General features: G+C 49.4%; 1 protein-coding gene across 6 annotated transcripts in view; it reads left to right on the top strand.

Annotated features, from left to right (window-relative positions):
- The first annotated feature begins 3,356 nt into the window (after positions 1-3,356).
- LOC128839982 (broad substrate specificity ATP-binding cassette transporter ABCG2-like) overlaps positions 3,357-27,743 on the top strand; it is a 30,038-nt gene continuing 5,651 nt past the window's right edge. Inside the window, exons 1-14 of one of the 6 annotated variants that reach the window (XM_054033367.1) lie at positions 3,357-3,434; positions 5,103-5,169; positions 5,293-5,350; positions 9,707-9,909; positions 11,842-12,129; positions 12,473-12,532; positions 15,576-15,690; positions 17,704-17,856; positions 18,720-18,877; positions 20,564-20,715; positions 22,792-22,917; positions 24,025-24,281; positions 25,381-25,463; positions 25,936-26,025. In XM_054033367.1, the coding sequence (XP_053889342.1) occupies positions 11,855-12,129; positions 12,473-12,532; positions 15,576-15,690; positions 17,704-17,856; positions 18,720-18,877; positions 20,564-20,715; positions 22,792-22,917; positions 24,025-24,281; positions 25,381-25,463; positions 25,936-26,025 (1,469 nt within the window). In that variant the 5' untranslated portion in view covers positions 3,357-3,434; positions 5,103-5,169; positions 5,293-5,350; positions 9,707-9,909; positions 11,842-11,854. Of the gene's footprint in view, positions 3,435-5,102; positions 5,351-9,706; positions 9,910-10,621; positions 10,633-11,841; positions 12,130-12,472; positions 12,533-15,575; positions 15,691-17,703; positions 17,857-18,719; positions 18,878-20,563; positions 20,716-22,791; positions 22,918-24,024; positions 24,282-25,380; positions 25,464-25,935; positions 26,026-27,743 lie in introns of those variants that run through there. The other 5 variants (XM_054033366.1, XM_054033365.1, XM_054033369.1 and 2 more) reach the window with 5 other exon arrangements.

The following is a 27,743-nucleotide window of genomic DNA, read 5'->3' as shown; positions in this document are numbered from 1 at the left end:
TGAATTTAGCAGGCCAATGCTCAAACCACTGAGCTATCCCTTCCCCCATACCTTGTTAGTCTTGGTCCAGCAATCACTCAGAACCCTCGCAGTCACTGTCCTTTGTTTCAGTTTCTTTCAGGTATCTTTGGGGGTGGAGAGGCTTTCTCTTTAGCCAGCTGAAGACAAAATGGAGAGGTCTCCCCTGGGCTTAAATAGACTTTCTCTGGTGGGTGGAGACCCCCTCCTCTCTCCTATGCAAAGTCCAGCTACAAAATGGAGTTTTGGAGTCACCTGGGCAAGGCACATGTCCATGCATGACTGAGTTTCTTACCAACCAAGCCACATTCCTGGGAAAGCCTAGGCTTACCATATCTAATAAATAAAAAAAGAGGACCCTCCATGGGCTCTGGCCCCGCCCATTTCGCCACCCCAGCCCCGCCCCAACTCCGCCCCTTCCCCGCCCTAACTCCGCCCCCTCATCCCTCCCACTCCCAACCACGCGGAAAGGGCTGCCCGAGTGCTACCGGCTTCAGGGTTTGCCAGGCAGCCCCCAGACCCTGCGCCCCCGGCCGGCACTTCCCCAGCGCAGCTGGAGCCCGGGAAGGGAAGCGCCCAGCCGGGGGCGCAGGGTCTGGAGGCTGCCCGGCAAACCGTGAAGCCGGTAGCGCTTGGGCTTCGGGCAGCCCCCTTGCCTCTGGACCCTGCGCCCCCAGCCGGGCACTTCCCCTCCCGGGCTCCGGCACCGCGGCCGGAGGCTCTGCTCTTCCCCTGACTCCTCGGCTCTGTTTAAGAGCAAAGCTGCCCGAGAGCTACCGGCTTCGGGCAGCCCCCATGCCTCTGGACCCTGCGCCGCCGGAGCCCGGGAGGGGAAGTGCCCGGCTGGCGGCTGGGGTCTGGAGGCAAGGGGGCTGCCTGAAGCCCATAGCACTCAGGCAGCTCGGCTCTTTAACAGAGCCGAAGAGTCAGGGGAGGAGCAGAGTCGCCATTTTCCCGGACATGTTCGGCTTTTTGGCAATTCCCCCCGGATGGGGGTTTGAGTGCCGAAAAGCCGGACATGTCCAGGAAAAAGAGGATGTATGGTAACCCTAGGAAAGCCCAGATGTGGATTCATGTCTCCAAGTTCATTGTTGGCTTAAGTGTTTCTTGATTGGGTACTTACTGAGAATAGTCTTTTCTCAGGAAGCAGACCAACTGCTTCACTACAGCCTACTTAGAATCAAACAAGTATGCAGCCAATATTCATAACTTCGAATACACAAATGATACTTGCACACAAATAGGATTAATAGATTAATAGATTCAGTAGATCATGACCTTTACAGAGATATGTTACATGGCATATGTAGCATAAAACACATTCTAGTAATGCTAGCACCACCTAGTGAATCACCACCAACAATTCTGCAGCATAGCCTGGTGAGCTGGTGTGTTCCTTGTATACCTCCCATAGGGTGACCAGACGTCCCGATTTTATCGCGACTGTCCCGATATTTGCTTGTTTGTCCCGCGTCGGTCGGGACACTGGACAAACAAGCAATTTTGCCCTCCGCTCCGGTGCACAGGCGAAGCCTGGAGGGGCTCTTGCCCCCCCGACTCCGCCCCCTCCTTCCCCCAGTGGATCCCTCCCCAAATCCCCGCCCCCCAGCCCCACCCCCTCACTGCCCCATTGGATCCTGAGCCGGGCCTGGGGAGGAGATGCCCCTCCGTGTGCAGCAGCCTGGGCAGCCCTAAGTTGCACATAGGCCATGGCTGGGGCCGGGATCACAGCGCGGAGGCTGCTCCAGCCCTGCAGCCCGCGGGGCAGCGCGATGGGTCTGGGGCAGCACGGAGCAGGCAGGGCCCGGGTGGGCGGCGCGGGGGCGTGGGCCGGAGACACGTGTGGGGCAGAGAGGGGCTGCGGAGGTGAGCGTCCCAGGCGGGGCAGAGCGGAGTAGCCCCTGCTGCGGGGCTGGGGCCACAGAGCCCGGGAGCGGCTGGGCCGGGAGCTGCAGGAGGGACCCGGTCGAGCGCAGCAGCAGGAGGGCGGGGCAGTACCTGCAGGGGCAGCCCCGGGTCCGGCCTGGGGAACCGGCTCCCTGTATGTGCCCGGGGGGGGGGGGCAGCAGCTGCCCGCATGGGGACTCCGACGGGGCTTCACCTCCCGCCACGTGCGCACCACCCCGCAGGGCATGCTGTAGGGAAACCCCACCCTGGGGTGGAGGCAGCGGCAGCCCCATTCGTTCCCCTGCGGGACCCGAGTGGGACAGGGGGGCTGGGGCCTGCTGCCCCCACTCCAGGGCCGCCGCCCGCGGTGCTCTGCAGGGCAGCTGGGCGCAGGCCGGGCCCGGGCACACTCGGGATGACGGGATTGCGCCACCCCGCAGGGCAGGCTGTAGGGAAACCCCGCCCTGGGGCGGAGGCAGCAGCAGCCCCATTCGTTCCCCTGCGGGACCTGAGCGGGATGGAGGGGCTGGGGCCTGCTGCCCCCACTCCGGGGCTGCCTGCGGGATTGCACCAGCTGGGCACCTTCCCCTACTGGGGGAGGTGGAGACGAGGCGAGCTGGTGCAGGGGGGAGGAAGGGGGTGGGCGCTCTGGCAGCTTTTTTTTTTTTCTCCGCCGGCCCCCCCAGCATCCCGATATTTCAGTTTTGTCATCTGGTCACCCTAACCTCCCAGCTAAGTCCCAAACAGCCCAACCCTGCTCAGCTAACGAGATGTGACACAACCACACTCAGAGGTATCATGGCTTCAGGTGTACCACGAGCAGCACCCAGAGTGGGAAATAAGGTCCATCAGGGGGTGGACAGCCCCTCCTGTTCATCCCTCAGTGCAGAGGCTTGTGTGTCCCCTTCAGGACCCTGTCATCTCCTTGAGGGGGGATGTGTGGCTGCCCTCCAACCCACATTTGGAAGTGAATAGGCCCCCGGCGGCTTACAGCTGGGCCTGCTTTGTGGACTAGACATGAACCCTGACGGCAATCGCTCTCGGAGGATGGAGTATAGAGGCAATAGCAGTTGCTGTTCTGCGCTGTTGGCGAACACGTTTTAAACTGGCAGTGTGCTGGTAAATGTCAGGCTGGTGCTGAGGTCACCCAAAGGCTAGGCTAAGGGAGTTTGGCCAAATCTACAGGGACATTTTGTTAATGAATAGGTGGTGGAGTCCCAGCAGTACTGGTGTCACTCCAGAGAGACTTCAGGGTCCTGATCTGCTTTCCCCAAAGCAGAAGGTACATGCCACTGGGCTTGGCTGACTCTTTACAGGCGACTTCTTCTCCAGTGAGCTGGGGTGAATTGCATGACAGCACTAATTTGACACTCCCAGCAGCTGGCATGTGAGCAGAACAGTTTATGTAACTAACTTGAACTAAACCGCAAGCCCCAGAGTAGAGAATCACACTCCACACACTCACTGCTGGGAGACCTCCAGATACAACAACAGAGAGGAAGCAAAGCTGAGATCTAGGGAACAAAGAGGTAATGATTCCTTCGGGATTTTGCTCCTGGATATGGGGCATGGGGAGAGTGCCATGGATTGCAAAGATTTGCCATTCTCTGCAGCTCAGCTTTGGGGAGAAGATGGCTATTTTATAGAGTGATTCATTTCAGTGTTTAAAAATGTTAACTGCAGGAAAACCAAGAGAGCACTGATGAGCACCCAGTAAATAGCTACAATAGGTGAAAATGCAGATTGATTTATCTGTTCATATAAAATTATTCTGTCTCAGCCATTTCTATGGCTGCAGTAGGTGCTCCTGAATGGTATGTAACAAGGACAGACTAGCATTTTGTCCCGTGTAGTTTGTTTGTATATTTAAAACAGCTGATGGAAATACAGTTCCTCAGCTTGTGGTTAGTGTGGAAATCCAGGTCCCACTGAGATCTTTGGGAGCAGCACAGACAGAGTCACTTTTGCATCTTGTTTCACTGTCTGTTGAGGGGAAAGAGTGGCTCTTTGCTATTTCCTTTGTCTTAATGCCTGGGACGTTCAGATATTGCTTGAAGCGAACAAGGAGCTCGACCCCTGATCTTTTAAGTTATGAGATTTGGGTTTGTAGCTGGGCTCCCGGCTCTTTTCTTAATGGTTGATTCTAGGGCCTTGTGTGAAAGAACATTAATAGTCCCATCTGAGTTTTCCCCAAAGAGAACCCCTCCCCACTGCCTCTGGCTTATCTCAGAGGTCTCCCCTCCCCCATTGCCAGCCCTTCGCCATTCACTAGCCCACGTCAGAATGCCAAACCTGAAAAATGTACCCTGGAATAAAGACTTTGGGCTTGTGTACACACACATATACATGTCTTGGTTGAATTTACAAACTGAGTTAAACCAAGGCAAACCCCTGTGTGGACACACTTTATATCAGTTTAAAACTGGTTAGCTTGCTCTTGTAACTAATCTAAGCCTGGTTTAAATCAATTGACGTGTCCACACACAGAGTTGCACCCATTTAACTAAATCAGTTTAAAATCATGCCTTTGGTGCAACTGTGCTGGTCTACACTAGAAAATTAGATCAACCCAGCTACTTTGCTTGAGGGTGTGAAAAATCCACATCCCTGGGAGATGTAACTAAGCTGACCTTAAACCCCATGTAGACACTAGTAAATTTTCCATCAGCCTCACCATCACCTCTCGGGAAGGTGGTTTAGTGCAAAGACAAGAGAATTCCTCCAGTCTACACTGAAGCGCTACAGCAGTATAGCTGCAGCACTGAAGCTATGTCACTGTAGTGTTTTATCCTGTGTGTATTAAGGTGAAGCTAGCTCGAGAAAACTTATTGGTAACATAAGGGTCATAATCCTTTGTTATCAAACAATCATTAACGTTCCAGAAAATTCAGAGGAAAGGTGAAACTTGCAAAGAGCTCAACCACCTGAAGGGCTGTGAACTCAGGACTCTGGTGATGTCACACTGGTTCTCCAATTGTTATATGGTCTTCAGGACAGACACTCTCTGTATTTCAAATGTGGCAAGCAGCTCTTCCCCTGTACTGGATCAATTCAACGGAGGAGAAAAACAAAACAAAGCAGCAGAATTTTTACCTTATTTAAACAAAACCCGCACCCCAGCCTTTCAGGCCTTCTTTATCCATCATGAAAAAACAGAATCAGGGCAGAAATCCAACCATCTCTTAATTCCTTTGCAGGTTGCCTTTGAAGCCAGTTTCTCCTTCCCTCAGTCACCTCTGTCCTTTGGCTTACAAGGACTGTGGGGTGAGTAGGTGAGCCATGGGGATGAGAATACGGGCAGAGCGTTGAGGGATTTCTACACATTCTTAGAAAGCCAAGACAGCTCGTGCGTGAGTTCCTTGTGTAGAGCTCTCTGCTCCCTTGCAGGTCACCCATCAACTGCCCCAAACCAAGCCTCAGCCCAGGGACTAGTGCAGGACACTTGGTGAGTAAGTTGGCTAGCTGGTCAGTCCCTTGTGATCTGCTTCCTGCAAGGGCATGTAACATTTACCCCAGTCCTCCATAGAGCCCCCACTGCATCATGGGATATTACTCTCAGAGGAAATTGTCCAAGACACCTGTCTGCCTCTTGTCATAACTATAAAGGGAAGGGTAACAACCCTCCTGTGTACATACTATAAAATCCCTCCTGGCCAGAGACACCAAAATCCTTTTACCTGTAAAGGGTTAAGAAGCTCAGGTAACCTGGCTGGCATCTGACCCAAAGGACCAATAAGGGGACAAGATACTTTCAAATTTTGGGGCGGGGGGAAGGCTTGTGTTTGTGCTCTTTGTTTGGGAGTTTGTTCGCTCTTGGGACTGAGAGGGACCAGACATCAATCCAGGTTCTCCACATCTTTCTAAACAAGTCTCTCATATTTCAAACTTGTAAGTAAACAGCCAGGCAAGGCGTGTTAGTTTTACTTTGTTTTCTCAACTTGTAAATGTACCTTTTACTAGAGTGTTTATCTCTGTTTGCTGTACTTTGAACCTGAGGCTAGAGGGGGGTCCTCTGAACTCTTTAAGTTTGATTACCCTGTAAAGTTATTTTCCATACTGATTTTACAGAGATGATTTTTACCTTTTTTCTTTAATTAAAAGCCTTCTTTTTAAGAACTTGATTGATTTTTCCTTGTTTTTAGATCCAAGGGAATTGGATCTTGATCCACCAGGAGTTGGTGGGAGAAAGGAGGGGGATGGTTAATTTCTCCTTGTTTTAAGATCTAAGGGGTTTGGATCTGTATTCACCGGGGAATTGGTGAAGAGTTTCTCAAGGCTTCCCAGGGAAGGGAATCCACTTGGGAATGGTGGCAGTGGACCAGATCTAAGCTGGTAGTTAAGCTTAGAAGTTTTCATGCAGGCCCCCACATTTGTACCCTAAAGTTCAGAGTGGGGAAGCAGCCTTGACATGGTGGCAGAGCAGTGGGAATCATTTTAAACCCAAAAGCCAGTAAGATTTTTTTTTCCTTCTAGCTGCTTGGAAAGCAGAGGTGAAGGTAGATGCTTATCTTATCTCTCCTTGCCTGAAGGCAGAGGTGTTACGTTTTTTTAACAAGGGCCTTTGTTAAGAGAAGGGTTCAATCAATGAGCAAACAGTTGGTAAAAGGAATTTACAAGCTGAATTGTTTTTTTTTCTTTCTACTTCCTCTGGAGTAGCTAGTTAGAAAGTCTCTGTTAACTCAGCAGCAGCCTGAGCTGAGTGCATCCCAGTTTGTCAACTGCAGAGGGGTGTGACCCAGCACAAGAAAACAGGAAAATGACTACCAACGAAGAAAAAGCCAAAGAGGAGGCCCACAAGAGAGCTATGGAGCTGAGAGAAAGAGAAGAGAAAGCCAAAGAGGAGGCCCACAAGAGAGCTATGGAGCTGAAAGAAAAAGAGATGGAGGAGAGAGAAAAAGAGAGGAAGCATGAGCTGGAAGTAGCAAGGGCTAGGCCGGATACATCAGCCAATCCTAGCAACCCCTCCCCAGGTACCACTTCCCATCCCAGAAAATTCCCCACCTACAAGGCAGGCGATGATACTGAGGCCTTCTTAGAAAATTTCGAAAGGGCCTGCCTTGGATACAGCATCATTGCAGACCAGTACATGGTAGATCTGAGGCCGCAGCTCAGTGGACCCTTAGCAGAGGTGGCGGTTGAAATGCCTAAGGAACACATGAACAGTTATGAACTTTTTAAAAACAAGGCCAGAATCAGAATGGGGCTAAAACCTGAGCATGCCCGTCGGCGGTTCAGAGCCCTAAGGTGGAAACCCGATCTGTCATTTACCCGACATGCCTACCACATTGGGAAAAATTGAGATGCCTGGATATCAGGAGCAAATGTTAAATCTACGGAAGAGTTGCCCTTCCTAATGCAAATGGAGCAGTTTTTAGAGGGTGTTCCTGAGGAAATAGAAAGGTACATCCTAGATGGGAAGCCCAAAACTGTAACCGAGGCGGGGGAGATTGGAGCCAAATGAGTGGAGGTGGCAGAAAAGAAAAAAACTAGTAGCAGTTGGAGCGAATATCAGAAGAGGCAAGCCGAAACAAAACCTTACCACCGGGGACACCCCAAGGCCCCACCCACATCCCAAGGGAAACCCCAGACGCCTTCTCATCCCACCACACCAGTCTCCACCAACCAACATCGCCCCGGTGATACCTTAGCTGGGCGATGTTTTAAATGTAATGAACTGGGACATATAAAGGCTCACTGCCCCAAGAACCCCAACCGATTACAGTTCATTGCACCCCAATCACACCAAAGATCCCCAGACCCAGATGCCTCTCTCATACCTTCGGAGCGAAGGGAAATCTTGAGAGTGGGCGGAAAGAACGTTATCGCTTGGAGGGACACTGGGGCACAAGTGTCAACTATCCACCAATCCCTAGTGGACCCCAAACTCATCAACCCGGAGGCTCCAGTGACAATTCAACCCTTCATGTCACAGTCTGTAACCTTGCCTACAGCCAAGTTGCATGTCCAGTATAAGGGCTGGTCAGGAATGTGGACTTTTGCAGTCTATGACAATTATCCCATCCCCATGCTGCTGGGGGAAGACTTGGCCAACCATGTGAAGCTAGCCAAGAGGGTGGGAATAGTCACCCGCAGCCAGGCTAAGCCAGCTTTCACCCCCATCCCTGTTCCTGAGCTGTCCACCAGGGCCCCGTCTGTGTTACCAGAGACCCAGACAAAGGTGGTGGAACCGGATCCCCTGCCAACGACTGCAACAGCCGTAGTGGATCCAATCCCAGAGACCCAGCCAAAGCCAGTCCCAGAACCGGAACTGGCAACACAACCAGCACCAGAACCATTGCCAGCACTGAGTCCAGCGCTTGCAAACCCGTCTACAACTCCAATGCCAGAGGGCACCAGCGAGCCTGAACTGGCGGAAGCAGCAGATAACCCTACCCAAGAGGCTCAGCCAGAGCCTGAAATACCACATAGTGCACCAGCGGACAGCGGTTCACAGTCAATGGAAACAGCCCCAGCACCTGCATCGCTTCCAGAGGGACCAAGCCCCAGTCCACAGTCCAAGGAGGAACTGATGTCTCCAGCATCAAGGGAACAGTTCCAGGCCGAGCAGGAAGCAGATGACAGCCTTCAGAAAGCTTGGGCGGCGGCACGGAGCACCCCACCGCCTCTTAGCTCTTCTAACCGACCCCGGTTTGTTGTAGAACAAGGACTTTTATACAAGGAGACTCTTTCTGGTGGGCACCAGGAAGACTGGCATCCTCAAAGACAGTTGGTAGTTCCCACTAAGTATCGGGTAAAGCTCTTGAGCTTAGCCCATGATCATCCCAGTGGCCGTTCTCGGGTGAACAGAACCAAAGACCGGTTGGGGAAGTCCTTCCACTGGGAGGGAACGGGCAAGGACGTTGCTAATTATGTCCGGTCTTGTGAGGTGTGCCAATGAGTGGGAAAGCCCCAAGACCAGGTTAAAGCCCCTCTCCAGCCACTACCCATAATCGAAGTCCCATTTCAGCGAGTAGCTGTAGATATTCTGGGTCCTTTCCCAAAGAAGACCCCCAGAGGAAAGCAGTACATACTGACTTTCATGGATTTTGCTACCCGATGGCCGGAAGCAGTACCCTTAAGCAACACCAGGGCTAAAAGTGTGTGCTAGGCATTAGCAGACATTTTTGCCAGGGTAGGTTGGCCCTCCGACATCCTTACCGATTCGGGAACTAATTTCCTGGCAGGGACCATGAAAAACCTGTGGGAAGCTCATGGGGTGAATCACTTGGTTGCCACCCCTTACCACCATCAAACCAATGGCCAGGTGGAGAGGTTTAATGGAACTTTGGGGGCCATGATACATAAATTCGTAAATGAACACTCCAATGATTGGGACCTAGTGTTGCAGCAGTTGCTTTTTGCCTACAGGGTTGTACCACATCCCAGTTTAGGGTTTTCACCATTTGAACTTGTGTATGGCCGCGAGGTTAAGGGGCCATTACAGTTGGTGAAGCAGCAATGGGAGGGGTTTACGCCTTCTCCAGGAACTAACATTCTAGACTTTGTAAGCAACCTACAAAGCACCCTCCAACACTTTAGCCCTTGCTAAAGAAAACCTAAAGGATGCTCAGGAAGAGTAAAAGGCCTGGTATGATAAACATTCCAGAGAACGGTCCTTCAAAGTAGGAGACCAAGTCATGGTCTTAAAGGCGCTCCAGGCCCATAAAATGGAAGCGTCGTGGGAATGACCATTCACGGTCCAGGAGCGCCTAGGAGCTGTTAACTATCTCATAGCATCCCCCACCTCCACCATAAAGCCTAAGGTATACCATGTTAATTCTCTTAAGCCCTTTTATTCCAGAGAATTAAACGTTTGCCAGTTTACAGCCCAGGAAACAGATGATGCGGAGTGGCCTGAAGGTGTCTACTACAAATCTTGCGGGGAGAAAGGCTTGTGTTTGTGCTCTTTGTTTTGGAGTTCGTTCACTCTTGGGACTGAGAGGGACCAGACATCAATCCAGGTTCTCCACATCTTTCTAAACAAATCTCTCATATTTCAAACTTGTAAGTAAACAGCCAGGCAAGGCGTGTTAGTTTTACTTTGTTTTCTCAACTTGTAAATGTACCTTTTACTAGAGTGTTTATCTCTGTTTGCTGTACTTTGAACCTGAGGCTAGAGGGGGGTCCTCTGAGCTCTTTAAGTTTGATTACCCTGTAAAGTTATTTTCCATACTGATTTTACAGAGATGATTTTTACCTTTTTCTTTAATTAAAAGCCTTCTTTTTAAGAACTTGATTGATTTTTCCTTGTTTTTAGATCCAAGGGAATTGGATCTTGATCCACCAGGAGTTGGTGGGAGAAAGGAGGGGGATGGTTAATTTCTCCTTGTTTTAAGATCCAAGGGGTTTGGATCTGTATTCACCGGGGAATTGGTGAAGAGTTTCTCAAGGCTTCCCAGGGAAGGGAATCCACTTGGGAATGGTGGCAGTGGACCAGATCTAAGCTGGTAGTTAAGCTTAGAAGTTTTCATGCAGGCCCCCACATTTGTACCCTAAAGTTCAGAGTGGGGAAGCAGCCTTGACAAAAGGTTAAGAAGCTCAGGTAACCTGGCTGACACCTGACCCAAAGGACCAATAAGGGGACAAGACACTTTCAAATCTTGAGGGGGGAAGGCATTTGTTTGTGCTCTTTGTTTTGGGGTTTGTTCGCTCTTGGGACTAAGAGGGACCGGACATCAATCCATGCTCTCCAAATCTCTCTGAACAAGTCTCTCATATTTCAAACTTGTAAGTATCAGCCAGGCAAGCCGTGTTAGTTTTATCTTTGTTTTCTCAACTTGTAAATGTTCCTTTTGCTAGAGGGTTTACCTCTGTTTGCTATACTTTGAACCTAAGGCTAGAGGGGGTTCCTCTGGGCTCTTTGAATCTGATTACTCTGTAAAGTTATTTTCCATCCTGATTTTACAGAGATGATGTTTACCTTTCTTTCTTTAATTAAAAGCCTTCTTTTTAAGAACCTGATTGATTTTTCCTTGTTTTAAGATCCAAGGGGGTTGGATCTGGACTCACCAGGAATTGGTGGGGGAAAGGAGGGGGAATGGTTAGTTTCTCCTTGTTTTAAGATCCAAGGGTTTGGATCGGTGTTCACCAGGAAATTGGTAGAGAAGTCTCTCAAGGCTGCCCAGGGAAGGGTTATAGTATTTGGGAGGGAGATATTTTGCGGGGAAGACAGAGTTTTCAAATGACTCATAAACGATTTGGTGGTGGCAGCTTACTGATAACCTAAGCTGGTAAATAAGCTTAGGAGGCTTTCATGCGTGTCCCCACATCTGTACCCTAGAGTTCAGAGTGGGGAAGGAACCTTGACACCTCTTGAAAAAATCTCCCTGCTCCTCACTTAGCTGATAAAGCTGAACTGAAGGTTTATTTGTTATATAACTTATTCCACTTCCTTTACAGGAAGAGCTGTATTGCTATAAAGCACCTGTTTAGTGATATACTTGCATACGCATGGGGGAGGGGGGAGTTACTGCTTTAACTGTACCAGTATAATTATATTGGTATCTCTTGTGTGTGTAGATGAGCCCTGAGTGACTGATCTGCCCTATGCAACGTTTCACAAGTATAAGGTGGTTTAATTTGTAACCCACTGGTGAGTGTGTGCTACGTCACCTCCATGCTTTCTAGCTGTAGCAATGAGTGTTTTTAGTTGGTTCAGTCCCCTGTTGTAGGCCAAGATGGCAGCCGTCACACTCATCCCAAATCCCTCCTTGTGGATGTGGCTTTCCACCTCACTCAGACACTTCTCTTGCTAATCGAAACACATACAGGTCCGGTTCTTCAAACTTGCCATGTGTGTTGTTCTGGATGATAGTGAAGCCTGGATCTGAGCTTCAGAGCTGGGGTGGGATTTTTTTTTTTTTAAAGATTCAAAATAGTTTTACTTCTTACAAAAAACTTTTATTTTCTGCCCTTTCTCTAATGTTTCCCACCCAGTCAATTCGAACAGATGGGAGCTGTAGAGCACCCTGGTGACCTCCCTCCAGTGGAGGTCAGCCTCTCCAACAAAGACATGAGGTCAGGCACAGCCAACCACAGCATCCTATCCATCAGGGAGGAAGAAGAAGCAGGCAATTTCCTGCGTTCTATCCCAACGCGAGAATCCCTTCAGTGCCCTCGGGGCTCTGTCATGAGCTTCCACAACATCCAGTACACAATCAAACAGTCCCACGGGCCCCTCTGCAAACGGACAACGGTGGAGAAGAAGGTTCTCCACAATGTGTGGTAAGTTCATGCATCCCAAAATCTCTTTTGGAGAAAGGAGAGGAGTGAAATCTGCTAGAGGGGAGAGGCATCATCTCCAGCAGAAGCCTCCTTTAAGACACTGGGGACCAGGGACAAGGAAGGGAACATGGTTACTGCTTTCAAATTGGCGTGAGGGAGGATGTTTCACTTTTTTATTTATAATTTTTCTAAAACTTCCCACCCCATGGAATGTGTTTGGATCCAAAGTCAGGCCCCGGTTCTGCCAGGAGTGTGTTTGGATCCAAAGTCAGGCCCCGGTTCTGCCAGGAGCTCCACGGAGGCAGATCGCCATTCAGAAGTAACCGTTTCCCTTCTCTTCCAGTGGCATTATGAAGCCGGGTTTGAATGCTATCCTGGGACCAACAGGGAGCGGCAAATCCTCGTGAGTCTTTCTTTGGTTTCCTCCAATGGAGAATGAACAGTCCTAGGTGGAAACTGAACTCCCTGGAGGCTGGAGGAGACTAGCTGGAAAAATCTAAGGCCTTGGAAAGGCACCGTCATGATTTAGGAACATAGGTCTGGAAGGGACCTGCTGGGTCAAGTCCCCTGTTGTCACAGGCAGCCACATCATATCATCCCAGCCATAAATTTATCAAGCTCTGTCTTAAAACTAGTTAGGTTGTTTGCACCTGCTACTCCAGTTCGAAGGCTGTTCCAGAATCTCGCCCCTCCGATAGTTAGAAATCTGCTAATTTCCATCCCAAATTTATTCATGGCCGATGTATACATATTGCATGGGCTTCAACCAAGAGTGTAGTTTCATGCAGGGGTTCTCAACCATTTTCATATTGCAACCGCTCTGGACCCCCCTCCCATATACTCTCTCCTGTTTATCAGGGTGGTTGTGACTGTCTTCTGTCAGGATACGACCTGCAGGTTGAGAACCCATGGTCTAGTCCTTAACGAAGAGGCAGGACTCTGGGGTTCCATGCCCAGCTCTGGGAGGGAGCAGAGTCAGACCCCAGGGTTCTGTTCATGGTTCTGTCACTGATTTGCTCCATAACCTTGAGCAAATGATTTCCCTTGTTCTCCCCATCTATAGCATAGGGGATGATAATACTTTCCAGTCTCACAGGGGTGCAGAGGGGCTGCAGCAATGTTTGTAAAGTGATTGGAGATCCCTGGGTGAAAGATGCTAGGGAAGTATAAAGTAGGCTACTTCCATTTAAAAGTTGGATCTGTTGACTTGCTCTTGTGTGGGAGGAAAAGAGGAGAGTGTCTTGCATTGCCACGCTGTCACCACCCCAGTGGTCAGTTTAAGAGTGATAGTGATGGGCAAAGTAGCTCATGGAAGATCATTGCAATGCAAGGCCTAGAGCAGGATCATCACCCAGGAAGATCAGAGTGGGGGTGAGATGGTCTCTTACAGGCCATCGTTGAACTCCTCCCAGCAGGGTGAAGTGAGTTAAATCAGTGATTGAAATAATGATTTAAATCACCACGTGGCAAACCTTGATTTAAATCAGCAATTTTCATCAACCTTTCCATTTGTACTTCAGTTATTTTCTAAAGAAAGGTGCCTTCTCATTCGTTGACATAGCTATTCAAATATGTTGATTTACAACTAAAGAGAGCTTTTATGCTAGATTTGGTGCATCTTTTCACTGCCTACAAGGGTACACTACAACTATATACATTTATTTAAGCAATGATATAGCAGAATATTTTCAGATTCTTATTAATTGTACATTTTAGTATGTTAGAAAAAGTGAATGATATCTTGCTTATTTATGAGATAATTAACATTTTGCTCATGATTTGTGTCAAGCTGCAACTGGAATTTAATTAAACACACAAAACAGCATATGTATGTATTATTTAAATGCTTTATGAGATTATAAGCCATTTAGGCCTTAACATATTTTGCATTAAATTCAGATTTCATTGAAACAGGTTTATATTTAAAAATACTTATTACAATTTAAATAAAACCAAAAAAATCAGATATAAATAACATTATTTGATATATAAATTTTTTCAAAAAAAGTATCCATTTTTATCCCCCCAGGATAGGACAAAACCCTATCTGCTTAATGCTGTGTCTACATTACAGAGCTTATGTTGGCACGGGCATGTCAGCATAGATACAGCCAGGGCCGGCTCCAGGCACCAGCTTACCAAGCAGGTACTTGGGGCGGCCACACCAGAGAGGGGCAGCACGTCCGGATCTTCGGCGGCAATTCGGCAGTGGGTCCCTCACTCCTGCTGGGAGCAAAGGACCTCCTGCCAAAGTGCCGCAGATCGCGATCGCAGCTTTTTTGTTTGCTTGTTTTTTGTTTTCCGGGGGTGGGGGGGAGTGGCTGCTTGGGGCGGCAAAAACCCTGGAGCCAGCCCTGGATACAGCAAACACCAACAGAACGAGTTTTCCTCCGATGTAGGAACATTGTTAGCTACATTGACAGAAGTACTTTTCTGTATACATGTGTATCTACTCTGGTGGTTTTGTTGCTATTCACTGACATACCCATACCAATATAAATTCTAAGTGTAGACCAAACCTAAGAGCTCACTTTGGTAATAGTGTTTTATTCACCTAGATAGAGTTGCTCCTGATTTACAATGGATTGGACCCTTAGACAGCACACTTCTGTGTTATAAAAAATTGGCTTGAGTTTGCCTGTTAGCAGGAAGACTCATTCCTTGTCTCCACTGGGATTAGAGCCACTGTTTAGAGTGGGATGAATAACAGTTGACTTGCCATTCCAAAAAATCGAAAAAAAATGTTTTTGGCTGAACAGAAAACAATGTTTGACATTTTTGGTGAATCAGAAAGTCAAAAAATATTGGTTTCAGGGCTAACAGAACATCATGTTTGACCCACATCTACTTTTTTTTTTTCGTTTCGAGTGTTTTTTATTGTTTTCAATTTTTAAAAAAATAAAAGAGGAAAAGTTCAAAAGGACAAGTTATTTTGAATAAAAAAATTTAACCGTTTCACTCTGAAAATGTTGAAATGAAATGGTTAGACTTTCAGAGTATTTTTGTGATTTGGGGTTTTTTTACACACAGTGCGGTGAAATCAACAGGAATTCCTGAAAAATTTTGGTGTCATCAAATCTTTGCATTTTTCACCAGAAAAACGTTTTGGCTGCAAACTACCACCCAGCTCTAGCAGTGGTGTGGCTGTGCCAGGACAAACCCCTAGCTGTAGGCACTATTTGCACAAGTGCAACATGATGTGCACCTGTGAATTGCACCTACAGTAAGAGTTTGCACCTAAAATCCCAGTGCCAGGTGAGGCCTGAACCTAGTGCCTTTTGCACTGCTTGTAGTTGAGATCAGTCAGTTTGCAGCATAGTCTGAGCAAATTACAGTGCAGACTCAACAGAAATGCAAAGCCTTAGTAATTATCCCTAATCGTAGCAGTTACCCAATGAAAATAAAAGTAGGTATGGCGGAATCTAAGGACTGTTGCTTGTCTTTAGTCTCCTAGATGTGCTGGCTGCTAGAAAGGACCCTGCTGGCCTGTCCGGGCAAGTGCTCATAGATGGCTTCCCGCAACCTCCAAATTTCAAGTGTATCTCAGGATATGTCGTGCAGGTCAGCGTCTGTTTCTCTTCTGTCTGTCTCCTGGCTGGGAGAAGCTGAGTGGTTGAGGAGCAGAGATATTGGTGATCAAGAGCTGCCATGGTGTGAAGTCTTTGTAAAGGGAGTTGCATGAGAATGGAAAAGTGGCATCCAGACTCCTACATGATAACATGGTTCTTTAACCAGGGTGATGGCCCACAGGCAGAGACATCTCAAGCAGGGCCCTTCAGATGCAGGTGGGTGGTTGTCAGCAAGGACTAGATACAGTAAAACATCTGATAAGGCTGGGAAGCAACGAGAGCTCTAATGATCTTCTTATCTTCAGGCTCTGGTCAGCCTCACTCCTACTACGTTACAGGCAGGCAGTGCCAGCTGAATTTTTTTTTTTTTTTTTTTTTTTTTTTTTTTAAATGGAGATATCCCATCTCCTAGAACTGGAAGGGACCTTGAAAGGTCATCGAGTCCAGCCCCCTGCCTTCACTAGCAGGATCAAGTACTGATTTTGCCCCAGATCCCCAAGTGGCCCCCTCAAGGATTGAACTCACAACCCTGGGTTTAGCAGGCCAATGCTCAAACCACTGAGCTATCCCTCCCCCCTAATTGTGAAAAGAGATTGAAATGGTGGACTCAGCTCATTCTAGAGTAGCAATGACAGCCTAGAATTCAGGTAGCTGGGAGAGGCAAAGAGAACACACCTGACTAACTTGGCAACTAAGGCAGCAGCTGACTCAGGGAACCATCGGGGCCTCTGACTGAAAGCAGAGGTTGAATTGAGGTTGGATTTCAATCCTCCAGCTGAGATCAAGACCCAGGATCCAAAAATTCCCCCATAGCTCTTAGAAAGTGTGAAGGATTTTGATTTTTCCTGTAAGAATTCCCAGTTTAGGAATCCTTGCTTTCCAGTTTCCAACCCACCAGCTATCTATAAAGCAACCAAAGCAAAATGCAAAATGACCTGCATGTGGGGGAAAATATTGGGCTGTGCCCCCACTTTTTTCTGCTTTGTAGGTGGATGAAGGGCCTCAGCAGGTTAAAGAAATCTGCTCCTTTCCTGCCTTGGAACCATATTAATTATCCACAGAGTCAGCACCTTGGCTGATGTACCTAAGCATTGTCTATGGAACTCTGCTGATTTCCATCAGCTGAAAGTCTGGCTTGCAAGCCTTAAATAGTAATTTCAATGCTATGAAGCTGCACAGATATTTACAAATTGGACAGATTTAATCTGATGGAAGTGCCTGGGACTGTGTTGAACAGTTGCGTTTTGAGAGCACTGGGAGTGGTGCTTCCTGACCAGGTGTTACAGAAGCATGTCGGATGGAAGCACAGGGTGAAATCCTGATCCCACTGAAGTCAGCGTAATCCCCCCCACCCCCATTTATGTCATTGGGGCCAGGATTCCACCCACAGTTTTGGTGCTTTGTGGGATTGAATATCAGCTGGGCGGGGGTGAGAACTCTCTGCTCCTGTTTTGACTTGCAGCTGGAGCCAATAGGTGTTAAAAGTGTGTAGCCAGCTCCATCTCATAGTGGGGGCCTTGGCTCCTCCGAGTGGCTGCCATTCAACCTATGGAGGCTGAGCACTTGCAACTTCAGCTGGAGTTCTCAGTGCTCAGCACTTCTAGAAGTTGAGCCCACAGTGACTTACATGACAAATGACCTCCCAGTGCAAAGCTCCATAGCCTGCATTTCCAGCACTACAGCAGCCTTTGTGGGAAGCAGTGTTGTCTAGTGGATAGGGCATTGGGCTAGGGGACAAGAGACCTGGGTTCTGTTTCCTGACCTGCTGTGTGACCTTGGCAAGTCACTTCCCCGTCTCTGTAGCCCTTTGTGTGCATTGTCTATTTAGATTGCAAGCTGTCTGGGGCAGGGGCTGACCCTCACTGTATGTACGTACAGCTCCTGGCACAATGGGCCTTGATCCCAGCTGGGGTCACTCGCTGCTACGGAAAGGCAAATAACAAGGTGCTTAGGATTGAGCTGAAATGTGCTTGGCTTTTCAGCAGTGAATTTGCATTGTTTTCAGGATGACGTGGTTATGGGCACACTGACAGTGAGGGAGAATCTACTCTTCTCTGCAGCCCTGCGCCTCCCCAGCTCCATCAGCTTTAAAGAAAAGGAAGAGCGGGTCACTCAGATAATCAGTGAGCTGGGGCTCAGCAAAGTAGCTGATGCTAAGGTGAGTACCTGCGGGTGCTGAGGGGGCAGGGGGAGAACCTGCTTCAGAATCCTAACTTCTCGCCCATATCGTGGGGATGGGCACTGTACTATGCTAGGAATGCAGGGCTTTTCTGCTGAGCTGCCCTGAGCTCAGGGGCTACACCCAGCACAAAAATGTAGAGTTACTTTTGCTGGCTCACTCTGATGTTGGTTCAGCTGCATCTCATTAGCTCCAAACCAGGGGTATGAAAGAGTTTGTGTGCCTCTCTGAGGCAGAAAAAAATAGGGTAGGAGGGATGCTGCAGGGAAGACAGTTGAGCTGAGCCCTGAAGGCAGTTTTAGGTTTTGTTGTGGTCCAGGAAGTGGCGCAGCTTGGACCGTGTCCAGTGTGCATGTGCTATATAGGAACAGGGGAAGAACTCTGCCTACAGCCCCCCAGATCACAGGGCTCTTCTCCTTTGCCAGCCACTTCCTGGCTTTGTGGTACGATGTGAGGATGTCAAGGTCACGATGCTAAAACTCAAGAGGGGTCAGAAGGGCCCACTGTGGCAATCTCAGCTGAGGTGTCGTCATTGTCCCCTCTGGTCTACTCAGGCCCTTATGCACTCACCCGCACAGTGGAAAAGGCTATGGGGTGAATTCATTCTTGCCCCATCAGGTTGCCTTTAGCCAGCAGCACAATTTATGTTTGAAATATTTGCTCTTGTGCATGATCTCCACACTGCCCCGTGGTGTCCCCTGAGGGCAGGATCCAGCAAGCACGGCTCAGCCTAGCACTTGCAGACACGGCTCGTCCTCTGGGTGTTAATGGGACTGTTTGCCAGGGCAAGCCCGGCGCCCCACAGCAAAGCCAGGTACCAAACACAAAAATCTTTGCTCTAGGTAGGAACAGAACTAATCCGAGGGGTGTCAGGCGGGGAGCAGAAGAGAACCAACATCGGCATGGAGCTCATCACGGAGCCCCCGGTCCTATTCCTGGACGAACCCACCACCGGCCTGGATGCTAGCACAGCCAACGCGGTGCTCATCCTACTGAAGAGGTAGGAGCTGCAGGGGTTTATTATCTAACACCAATGCTTCTGTGCTCATCTAAACCAATGGCTAACTGGTCTTAGTGCTGGTGAAAGAGGCTGGCCTGGGAGTCTCTTTCTCGGGGCCTGATCCAAAGCCCATTGACTTCACTGGGCTTCAGCTCAGAGCCCTGAAGAACAGCCCCAGTATGGACAGCCCCGCTGCCAGCTTCCCACTGCAACCAGGGCACCCCAACTCTGTCCTGGAGAGGTCACCTCTGGAGTGGGAAGGATTTGAGAGCTCAGTCCTCATGGTCTAGTCACTTCTTGGCTGTCACTCACAGCGACTAGAGCTGGCCGATGGTGGATTTTTCAGTTTTGCTGGCAATTCTAAGAAGTAACAATAACAAAATTTTGTTTTGGGTTGAACCAAAAATGAAACTTTTCGAAAATTTTCAGCAAATGGAAAACTCAAAAAATTCCAAATCCTCTTGGGTTGAATGAGCCACTTTGTCTTGACAAAATCAAAAAGTTTAATTTCAGTTTTGACCAGTTTGTGTTTTAATAAAACGAAAGGAAATTTTGAAACGAAAGAAATGCTTCAAACCAAAAAATCGAAACATTTTGTTTCACAAATGTCAAAGAATTCCAATTTAAAAATATATATATATTAGGTCTTTGGGGCCAAAACAGTTTAGTGAAATGGACATGAAATGTTTTGGTGTCGCCAAATCTGCAGTTTTGGGCCAAAAAAAAGTTTTGTACAAAACGTTTTGCCCAGAGCTCCTCCCTACATTAGGAAAATGGATCATGGCTGATAACAGGTTTCCTTTGGTCTCTCGTAACTGAAGCTGGAGACGGACTGACTGCTGGGTGTAGATTGGGCCAAATTGTCCATAACAACCACTCCGGAAAGGCTGCTGAATCTCTCGTTCCACCAGAGATGGCTCCCTCCCTCTCGGGCTTGCAGCTTGTTGGCTGGGCATTGTAGGGAAAGCTTTCCCAGCTGCTGCCCATGCTGTATCTGTTCTGGGGGCAGAAGCCTTCAGGGCAGTCAGTTGGGCACTTTCTTCAACACTACATTCACTTAGGCCTGGTCTACACTGGAGCGGGGATCAATCTAAGTTACGCAACTTCAGCTACGTGAATAACATAGCTGAAGTCGACGTACTTAGATTGACTTACCGTGGTGTCTTCACTGAGTCGACTGCTGCCGCTCCCCCATCGACTCTGCCTGCGCCTCTCTCAGCGCTGGAGTACAGGAGCCGACGGGAGACCGCTCGCGGATTGATTTATCGCATCTAGACTAGACACGATAAATCAATCCCCACTGGAGCGATCGCTGCCCGCCGATCCAGCCGGTAGTGAAGACATACCACAAGTGAAAGGGCTTCCAGCAAACATAGTTCAAAGGAAAACTAGGTAATAGTGGTCTGGGTAGAGTAGGCTAAAACAGTAGCTAAGAAAAATATCCTTGAATGACCAGACCCTCTTGCCCCGTCTTCTGAAATATGTATATAAGAACGGCCATACTGGGTCAGAACAAAGGTCCATCTACCCTAGTATTCTGTCGTCCAACAGTGGCCAATGCCAGGTTGCTTCAGAGGGAATGAACAGAGCAGGTAATCATCAAGTGATCCATCCCCTGTCGCCCATTCCCAGCTTCCGGCAAACAATGGGCGCAGCTGAGGTTTGGACTCTTTGCTCTCATCCTAGGCTTTCGAGAAGAGGTCGGACCATCATTTTCTCTATCCACCAGCCCCGCTATTCCATCTTCAAGCTCTTTGACAGCCTAACGTTGTTGGCTTTGGGAAAGGTGCTGTATCATGGTCTGGCTAAGCAAGCCCTGAAATATTTTAGTTCTATCGGTAAGTCTGCACTGCAAATGCAATAATGCTAATCCCTATTATATTTTAGTGCTTACATCTCAAAATATGGCAAGAAATAAGGTAACAAATTATTTAAATTGCTTAGTGCCTAATTCTTAATAATGATGGATCAGCTCCTGCTACGTTTAGTCCATTGCTGCATTTTCCAGACACAAAAAGCAGCCTCATGTTTACAGTCTGAATGAGTTTTATGTAGATTAAAAAAAGCAAAATAGAACAAAAGTAAGGTCACCATGAGAGCTCAGTGTATGTCCCCCCTTCAGGGCTCATTGCATCCACTCTGCCTCACAAAATGACGGCTGACAGCAGGCTCCCAGACAATTAGAAGCTCAGTAAAACAAACGACAAGGTCACAACAGTTAGGTGGCTATATGCATCCCGGGCAGGGTTATCTCAGTGGGTCACATGCTGAGGTCTGTGGACCACCGGGGATCTGGGTGCAGGGCCCACAGGTCTGAAGGTTGCTGAGAAGGTGGGGAGACTGGCAGGAGCGGCACCAGGGTTTTTGACGCCCTAGGCAGGGGTCCTTCCGCACTCCCGGTTGTTGTCGGCAATTCTACGGCGGGGGGGTCCTTCCGCGCTCCCGGTCTTTGGGGCACTTCGGCAGCGGGTCCCAGAGCGAGTGAAGGACCTGCCGCAGAATTGCCGCCGAATACCCGGAGCGTGGAAGGACACCCCCCCCGCCCCCCCGCCGCCGAATTGCCACCAGCCCTGGAGACTGGCAGGGAAGATCATGTGCAAGAGGGTATTTCTTACAAAGGGTGAAAAGCACTGTGGTTGGTGCCTATGTAACCCACGCACCTCCTGGGTGTGGTGTTCTGTCCCATCTAGTGGCACCAAGATCACTTAGGGCTGGTCCACACTAACCCCCCAGTTCGAACTAAAATACGCAACTGAAGTCGAAGTACCTTAGTTCGAACTACAAAGTACTTACCGCGGGTCCACACACGGCAGGCGAGCTCCCCCGTCGACTCCGCGTACTCCTCTCGCGGAGCAGGAGTACCGGCGTCGATGACGAGCACTTCCAGGATCGATTTATCACGTCTAGACAAGATGCGATAAATCGATCCCAGAAGATCGATTGCTTACCTCCGGGTTCGGCGGTAAGTATAGACGTACCCTTAGAGAGAGAGATTAATGAGGCTGCTCTACAGCCTTAGCTAAGGGCCACGTGGCTTTTAGCTCATGCGGTAGAGGCTCATGTATTTAGCTCCAGAGGTCCCAGGTTCGATTCCCACCTGCCGACGACCGGGGTCTGTCAGTGTTACACCTACACTTGTGTTAGCAGGGTAATGACTACAAAGTGGGAACCCTGCTTCTGTGGATAATGGAGAGTGTGGTGTGGACTCCTGGGTTCTATTCCTTTCTCTGTCACTGTGCTGTAACCTTACATTCTGCCCTGTCGCTCTTCCTTCCCCCTTGTTCGGGAGGGTACTTCATTGTGTGGGTGCACAGCTTACTCCCCTCTGGCCAGTGAGTGGCAGGGGATGGAGGACCAGTATTACTGTGTCTCCTCAGCCCCTCAGTCCCCTCCTCACCCACCCAGTCACTTGCCACAGGAACCGCTGGCCGAGCAGCCCTGCTCTCCCCACCCGTGGCCAGAGTCCCCAGCAGAGCAGAGGCGACATGGAGGGGCCTTATTGCCCCACGGGCCAAGTAGGCACCATGACAGTCTAGCCCTGCAGAGCGTTGGGTGCCCAAAAGGAAACACTGAGCTTGGTTTTCAGAAAGGCCGAGCACCCACAGCTCAGTTCAAGGCAGAGGGAGCTGCAGGTATAGTTAGTCCAAAGGAGTCTCTAGTTAAGCACCCAAAACCAATGCAGACTTGACAAAATTGTGGACTTAACCTATGGGTATGCCTCAGTTTCCCCACCTGAAAAACAAGGGGTAACCCTCCCTCTCAGCAGCGGTGCTATGGTTAGTCAGTGCTTCCAAAGCACCCCAGAGGCTTGTGTGAAAGAGGATGGGGTGGGGGGTGGAGTGTTCTTATAACTGGTCCTTACCATGCAGTGTTCGGTCTAAAACATGAATGTGTTCTGCTTGCTATCGTTACAGGGTATCAATGCGAGCCCTTCAACAACCCAGCTGACTTCTTCCTTGACGTGATAAACGGTGACTCCACCGCCGTAACGGCAAGCAGAGGTGATCAGAGAAGCCTGGACAATGGAGGGACTGGAGGAGGTGAGCCAGTGAATGAGACAGCAGGCCTTGGCCAGATTGCAGGGGAAGTTGCAGGCAGTGAGGGTAGATTTTTGTTTTGTTTTCTCCTAGTGAGTGGGCATTTTGTTGTATTTTCCTACTCGTACTTTGCCCTCACATATAGCACCTTTCAGCAGGAGCGTTCAGGCTCTCAAAATGCTTTGAAAAGGTGACTTTGTGCTATCAACCCACTTTTACAATGGGAAAAAATTGAGGCATGGAGTTAGATGAAGTGACTTGCCCATGGTCACCCAGGTAACTGGTAGCAGAGACAAACTAAAACTCAAGCCCAAGCAGAGTTCTGACCCTGAAAAGGGAGCAGTGCCACAGACTCCCTGAAATTCATTAGGGATGTTGGTAATTGCTGTTGGTTTTACGTGGCAGGCGCTCAGATAGTACAGTGATGGGCAGCAGTGTAAAACCCTGAGACAGCCAGAGAGCTGGGAGCAGGACCCAGATGTCCTGACTCCTAGTCCTATGCTCTAACCACTAGAAAACAGTGCTTGTCCTCCAAGGAAGCAACATACACAAACCAGCCAGGGTTGATTTTATGATCAAACACTACCTTTTTCTGTAGCCGTGTATGCATGTGCAGTGTGCAGCACTGTGTAGTACAACAGGTCTGTTGTATGGCCACGCAACAAAGACCCAATTGTATAGAATCTCGGGGTAGAGGGTGCACACTTGGGCTCCTCCACCCATTGAAGAAGGTTCCAGCCACCTTTAAAGCAGCTGGGCTAGCTAGGGTGCTGTCACTTGGGCCCAGATCCTCAAAGGCATTTAGGCTCCTAACGCCTACTGATTCATTACATTGAGAGTTTATTCATTACATAAATCCCTTTGAAGGCCTGGGCCCTGGTCTGCAATGCCGGCCAGCAGTCTCTTTAGTGGGCTCCATGAATAAGGAACCTGGAGCAAACTCAATGGGAAGCTCCCACATTGATCCCAAATCCTGGTCAGCTAAAGATTTCATGGGTTCCTCATGATCAGGGGTTGCATTAGTGAGATCCCACTGAGCCAACGGTGCCGGGTTTAAGATGGGGGACTGGATTAATCATGCTGAGTCCTGTCTTGGGCTCTTTACTCTAGGGGTAATCAGTGATGAAGAGCAGAATGTGGACAAGAGCGTGGTGGAAACTCTGCACGAGCAGTACCTGAACTCCAGCCAGTATCGGGACATGAGAGAAGAGCTGAAGAAAGTGGAGCTCAGCCAGCAGAATGAGCAGGGGAAGTCGAGGAGCATGAACAAGGTCACATATGCAAATGGATTCTTCACCCAGCTCTACTGGGTGTCCATCCGTGCCATCAAAAACCTCATCAGGAACCCCCAGGCGTCTGTGGCACAGGTGAGACATTGCTGCTGAGTAGGACCACTCCAGTCTCACTCTGCAGTGGTCATATCAGGCTCCTTGTTGTGGTATCGCTGTCCCTGCTAGATCAGTGGTTTGAATCCAGCCCTGGTCAGCAGGGGCAAGAAATCATGACTGCCTGATGGCTGGCTGGTGACCTATGTAAAACTCCAGGTCTTTAGTAGACATCGCAGCAGACCTGCTGGCTGAGCTGAATGGCTGGTAAATGCCAGCAGTCAATTACAGTGCCTCCGTAGCAAGGCAGAAGCAGGGGAGGAACTGGGACTCCTTGGGGTGTCTCCAAAGCACAATATCTTTGCCCCATACAGATTACACAGCCCTGAACGACAGGGGCTGTGACTAAAAGCACGATCTAACCCTAAACAAATGAGCAGCAAGCAGGATCCAGCAGAGAGAGACAGTGGGCTGAGTTCTTCTCAGAACACTCCTGTGACCCCATAGACATCTCTAGGCCACGGGTCCATTAAGAAACAGAATTTCACATGGGCCACTGAGTGACTTTTGCTCCCTGCTGACCAGGACTAGAGTCCAGTCAGTGAGGTAGAGGCAGAGGACTCCAAATCCCATTATGTCTATCGATATTTATAAAGCACCTGCCAAAATAGGGCTGGAATTTTCCAGGCCCCTAAGGGAACTAGGCACCCTTCATAGACAATGGGCACCCAACCCACTTAGGCACCATTAAAGATCCCAGCCTTAGTTTTGTGCAAGTACAGTGATGGCTGTCTGGGAAATGATCAGTTCTCAATCCCACTGGGGATATAGACAGTGCCTTGAATTTTGAGTGTGCTGTTAATTCTCTGCCCTGTTTAAGGTTATTGATGATGGGCTGTTACTTTGGAGCACGTGATTCTGTTTCTTTGGGGAGGAGTGTGGCCAAGGCTTTTAGGCTTGTCTGGAGGGTAACTGATGAGAATTTGGCCCAGTATCTTTGTTTGTACCCAAACACTGGTCCAAAATATCAGAGACAAATGTAAATTTTGGGCCCTGTACGTGGCTCTAATGACCTGTGTTCTATCCAGTGACTCCTCCCTGTTCTTCCCTTTGCACAATTCCTTTTTCTTTGCACCTCCAGATCGCAGTGACCACCCTCCTAGCCCTGATTGTGGGGGCCATCTTTTTCAGAGTAAAACTAGACCAAAGTGGCATTCAGAATAGGTAAGGCTTGAAGTAGGGTCCCATTTATTTCGGGTCAATCTCTGCCACATTTCAGCAGCGGGGAGGCGTCGGGTCCCTGGGCTACATTCAGATCCAGGAGGGGTGAACAGGGTTTGACCTCCTAACTTTTGGTGCCCGAGGTCAGGCATTACTGTAGTTCCTGAAACAGCAGCTGTCCCATCACCCCAAGGAGTATTCCCACGTGGAATATGAAGGAGACAAGAAGAGGCAGGTATCAGTTAAGTATATGATACCTCCTGTATGCAATGTTGGTCCAATAACATGTATTACCATACCCACCTTGTCTCTCTGATACTCCTGTGTCAGGGAACTGTACTGTATTGGCAGGGAAATGCCTTGATGATATAATAGGCCTTTGGCATCTCTAGCTGCTATGATCCGGGATAAGGTTTCTGGTATTGGAGATTTTGGCCTGTGCCTTGGTCTTCAACTATTTTGATTTGTATTCCAGGGTTGGATCCTTGTTTTTCGTAACCTCAAACCAGTGCTTTTCCAGCGTATCAGCAATCGAGCTGTTTATAAAGGACAAGAAATTGTTTGTGTAAGTAGCAGCCCTCCCACAAGAATTTCTTTATCAGAATTTAGGGTGGAGGGTGCGAATTTTGACAGACTACCTGAAACAAGTTTCACCTGCCAGGACCCGACTTTGAGGCTTTGCTTCTCCTCTGCAACCTCTGGTGCTAACAAAGACTGCGCCTCTGAAATAGGGACCCTGCTCTGTTTTAGGAATCTGGGATGGGACAAAGGGAACACAGAGTCCAGGCTAAGCAGGGGGCAGAAGCTGGGGAAGCTGCACAGGAATGCTCAAGAGGTAGAGAAAAGACAACCCATAATCAGGGGCACCAGAATGAGGGGCCCAAGGGGCCATGGCCCTCACACTTTTTGCCCAGGCCTGGCCCACTGCCCCTCTTCTTCCCCCTGAGACCCCGCCCCCTAGTCAGGCCAGAAGCTGGAGCCTGGCCTGGGTAAGAGCAGTCCTGGGGAGTTGCAGACCCTCCACCTGCCGGGGGAGGGGGAGCAAGAATAGCCCCCGGCCTGTGTCCCCACCCCTTGGGCCCCCTACCCAGGGCAGGTGGATGGTCGATGGCTCCCCACAGCTGCCAGGCAGCTCTTACAATGGCCAGGCTGCGGCTCTTCAGCCCCTGAGGCCCTGCCCCCAGGCCAGGCTGGGAGCCAGAGCCAGATCAGAGTAAGAGCCACACAGGCAGCTGTGGGAAACTGCGGACCCTCCACCTGCCCTGGACATGGGCCAGGAGCTGCTCTCAGGCCACTCCACTCCAGGCTGGTGGAGGACCCCCAGCTCTGACTTACAGCTTGGCCAGGAGACAGGGCCTCAGGGGAAAGAGGAGGGGCAGGGGTGGGACGACAGAAGGGATGGGCCCTCGTGCCCCCCCACTTTTAGGCAGAATCCATCACCCCTGCCCATAATGGCTTAGCATTGAGGCCCAGCCTTGTAAGGACGCCTGAACTATGAGCTGGGTGATCCCACATACATAGATAGGAAATAGGACTCAAAGAATAGCTTCCATATCAGTGGGTGTCAGATCCTGGGCCCCTGTGAAGTCCTCTTTGCACCACAGCAGTAATGAAAATGTGGTTTAAAGCTGCCCTTAAAGGGGCAACTGGGAATCTCTCTCTGAAATGTGACTGTAACCCACTGGGAAGTGTATGTTACAGGTCCCCCAGTGTGTCTATCCACACAGGGTATGAGTTGTTACAGCCCTCAGCTACTGCACCTTGGCTCAAGCTGTAGTAATTCCTACTTTTAGCTCTGAAGGTCGCTCAATCAATCCCCATTGTGTTGACAAGATGACGGCTGTCACATAATTACCTCTTAAAAGTGTATGCAGTGCCTCCGTAGGGCACTGGCATGATAGCCCCTGGAGACTGGACGCATCTGCCTCTCCCCACTACAGCCTCAGCAGCAGCACTGCCAGCTTCCCTCAGGCTGATTTCTGCCAGCGCTGTCCCCTATAAAGCACTTTAGGGTGAGGGCCTGTCAGAGTTCAGCCTCGACAGCTTAACCACTGCTTGGCCTGTCTACAAAGACTGCCAGTGGAGGCTCCAGTTAGTGCCAGTGGCGACCCAGGCACCTGGGCCCTGGTAACTGACCTGAGACCAACTCATTTCACCTGGCCCAGCAAACAGCCAACGACTTGTGGTCACGACCTGGATTGGATTTGAGTCAGTGGCCTAGAAGTGAGTTCCAAGTTTTGAGCCTTCCACTTCCTCTTGGAAACAGATATTCAAAATTAGCTA

The sequence above is a fragment of the Malaclemys terrapin genome, chromosome 7, assembly GCF_027887155.1.
Source record: "Malaclemys terrapin pileata isolate rMalTer1 chromosome 7, rMalTer1.hap1, whole genome shotgun sequence".
NCBI lineage: Eukaryota > Metazoa > Chordata > Testudines > Emydidae > Malaclemys > Malaclemys terrapin.
Note: the sequence above shows the minus strand (reverse complement) of the source record. Positions and strands in the feature narration are given on the sequence as shown.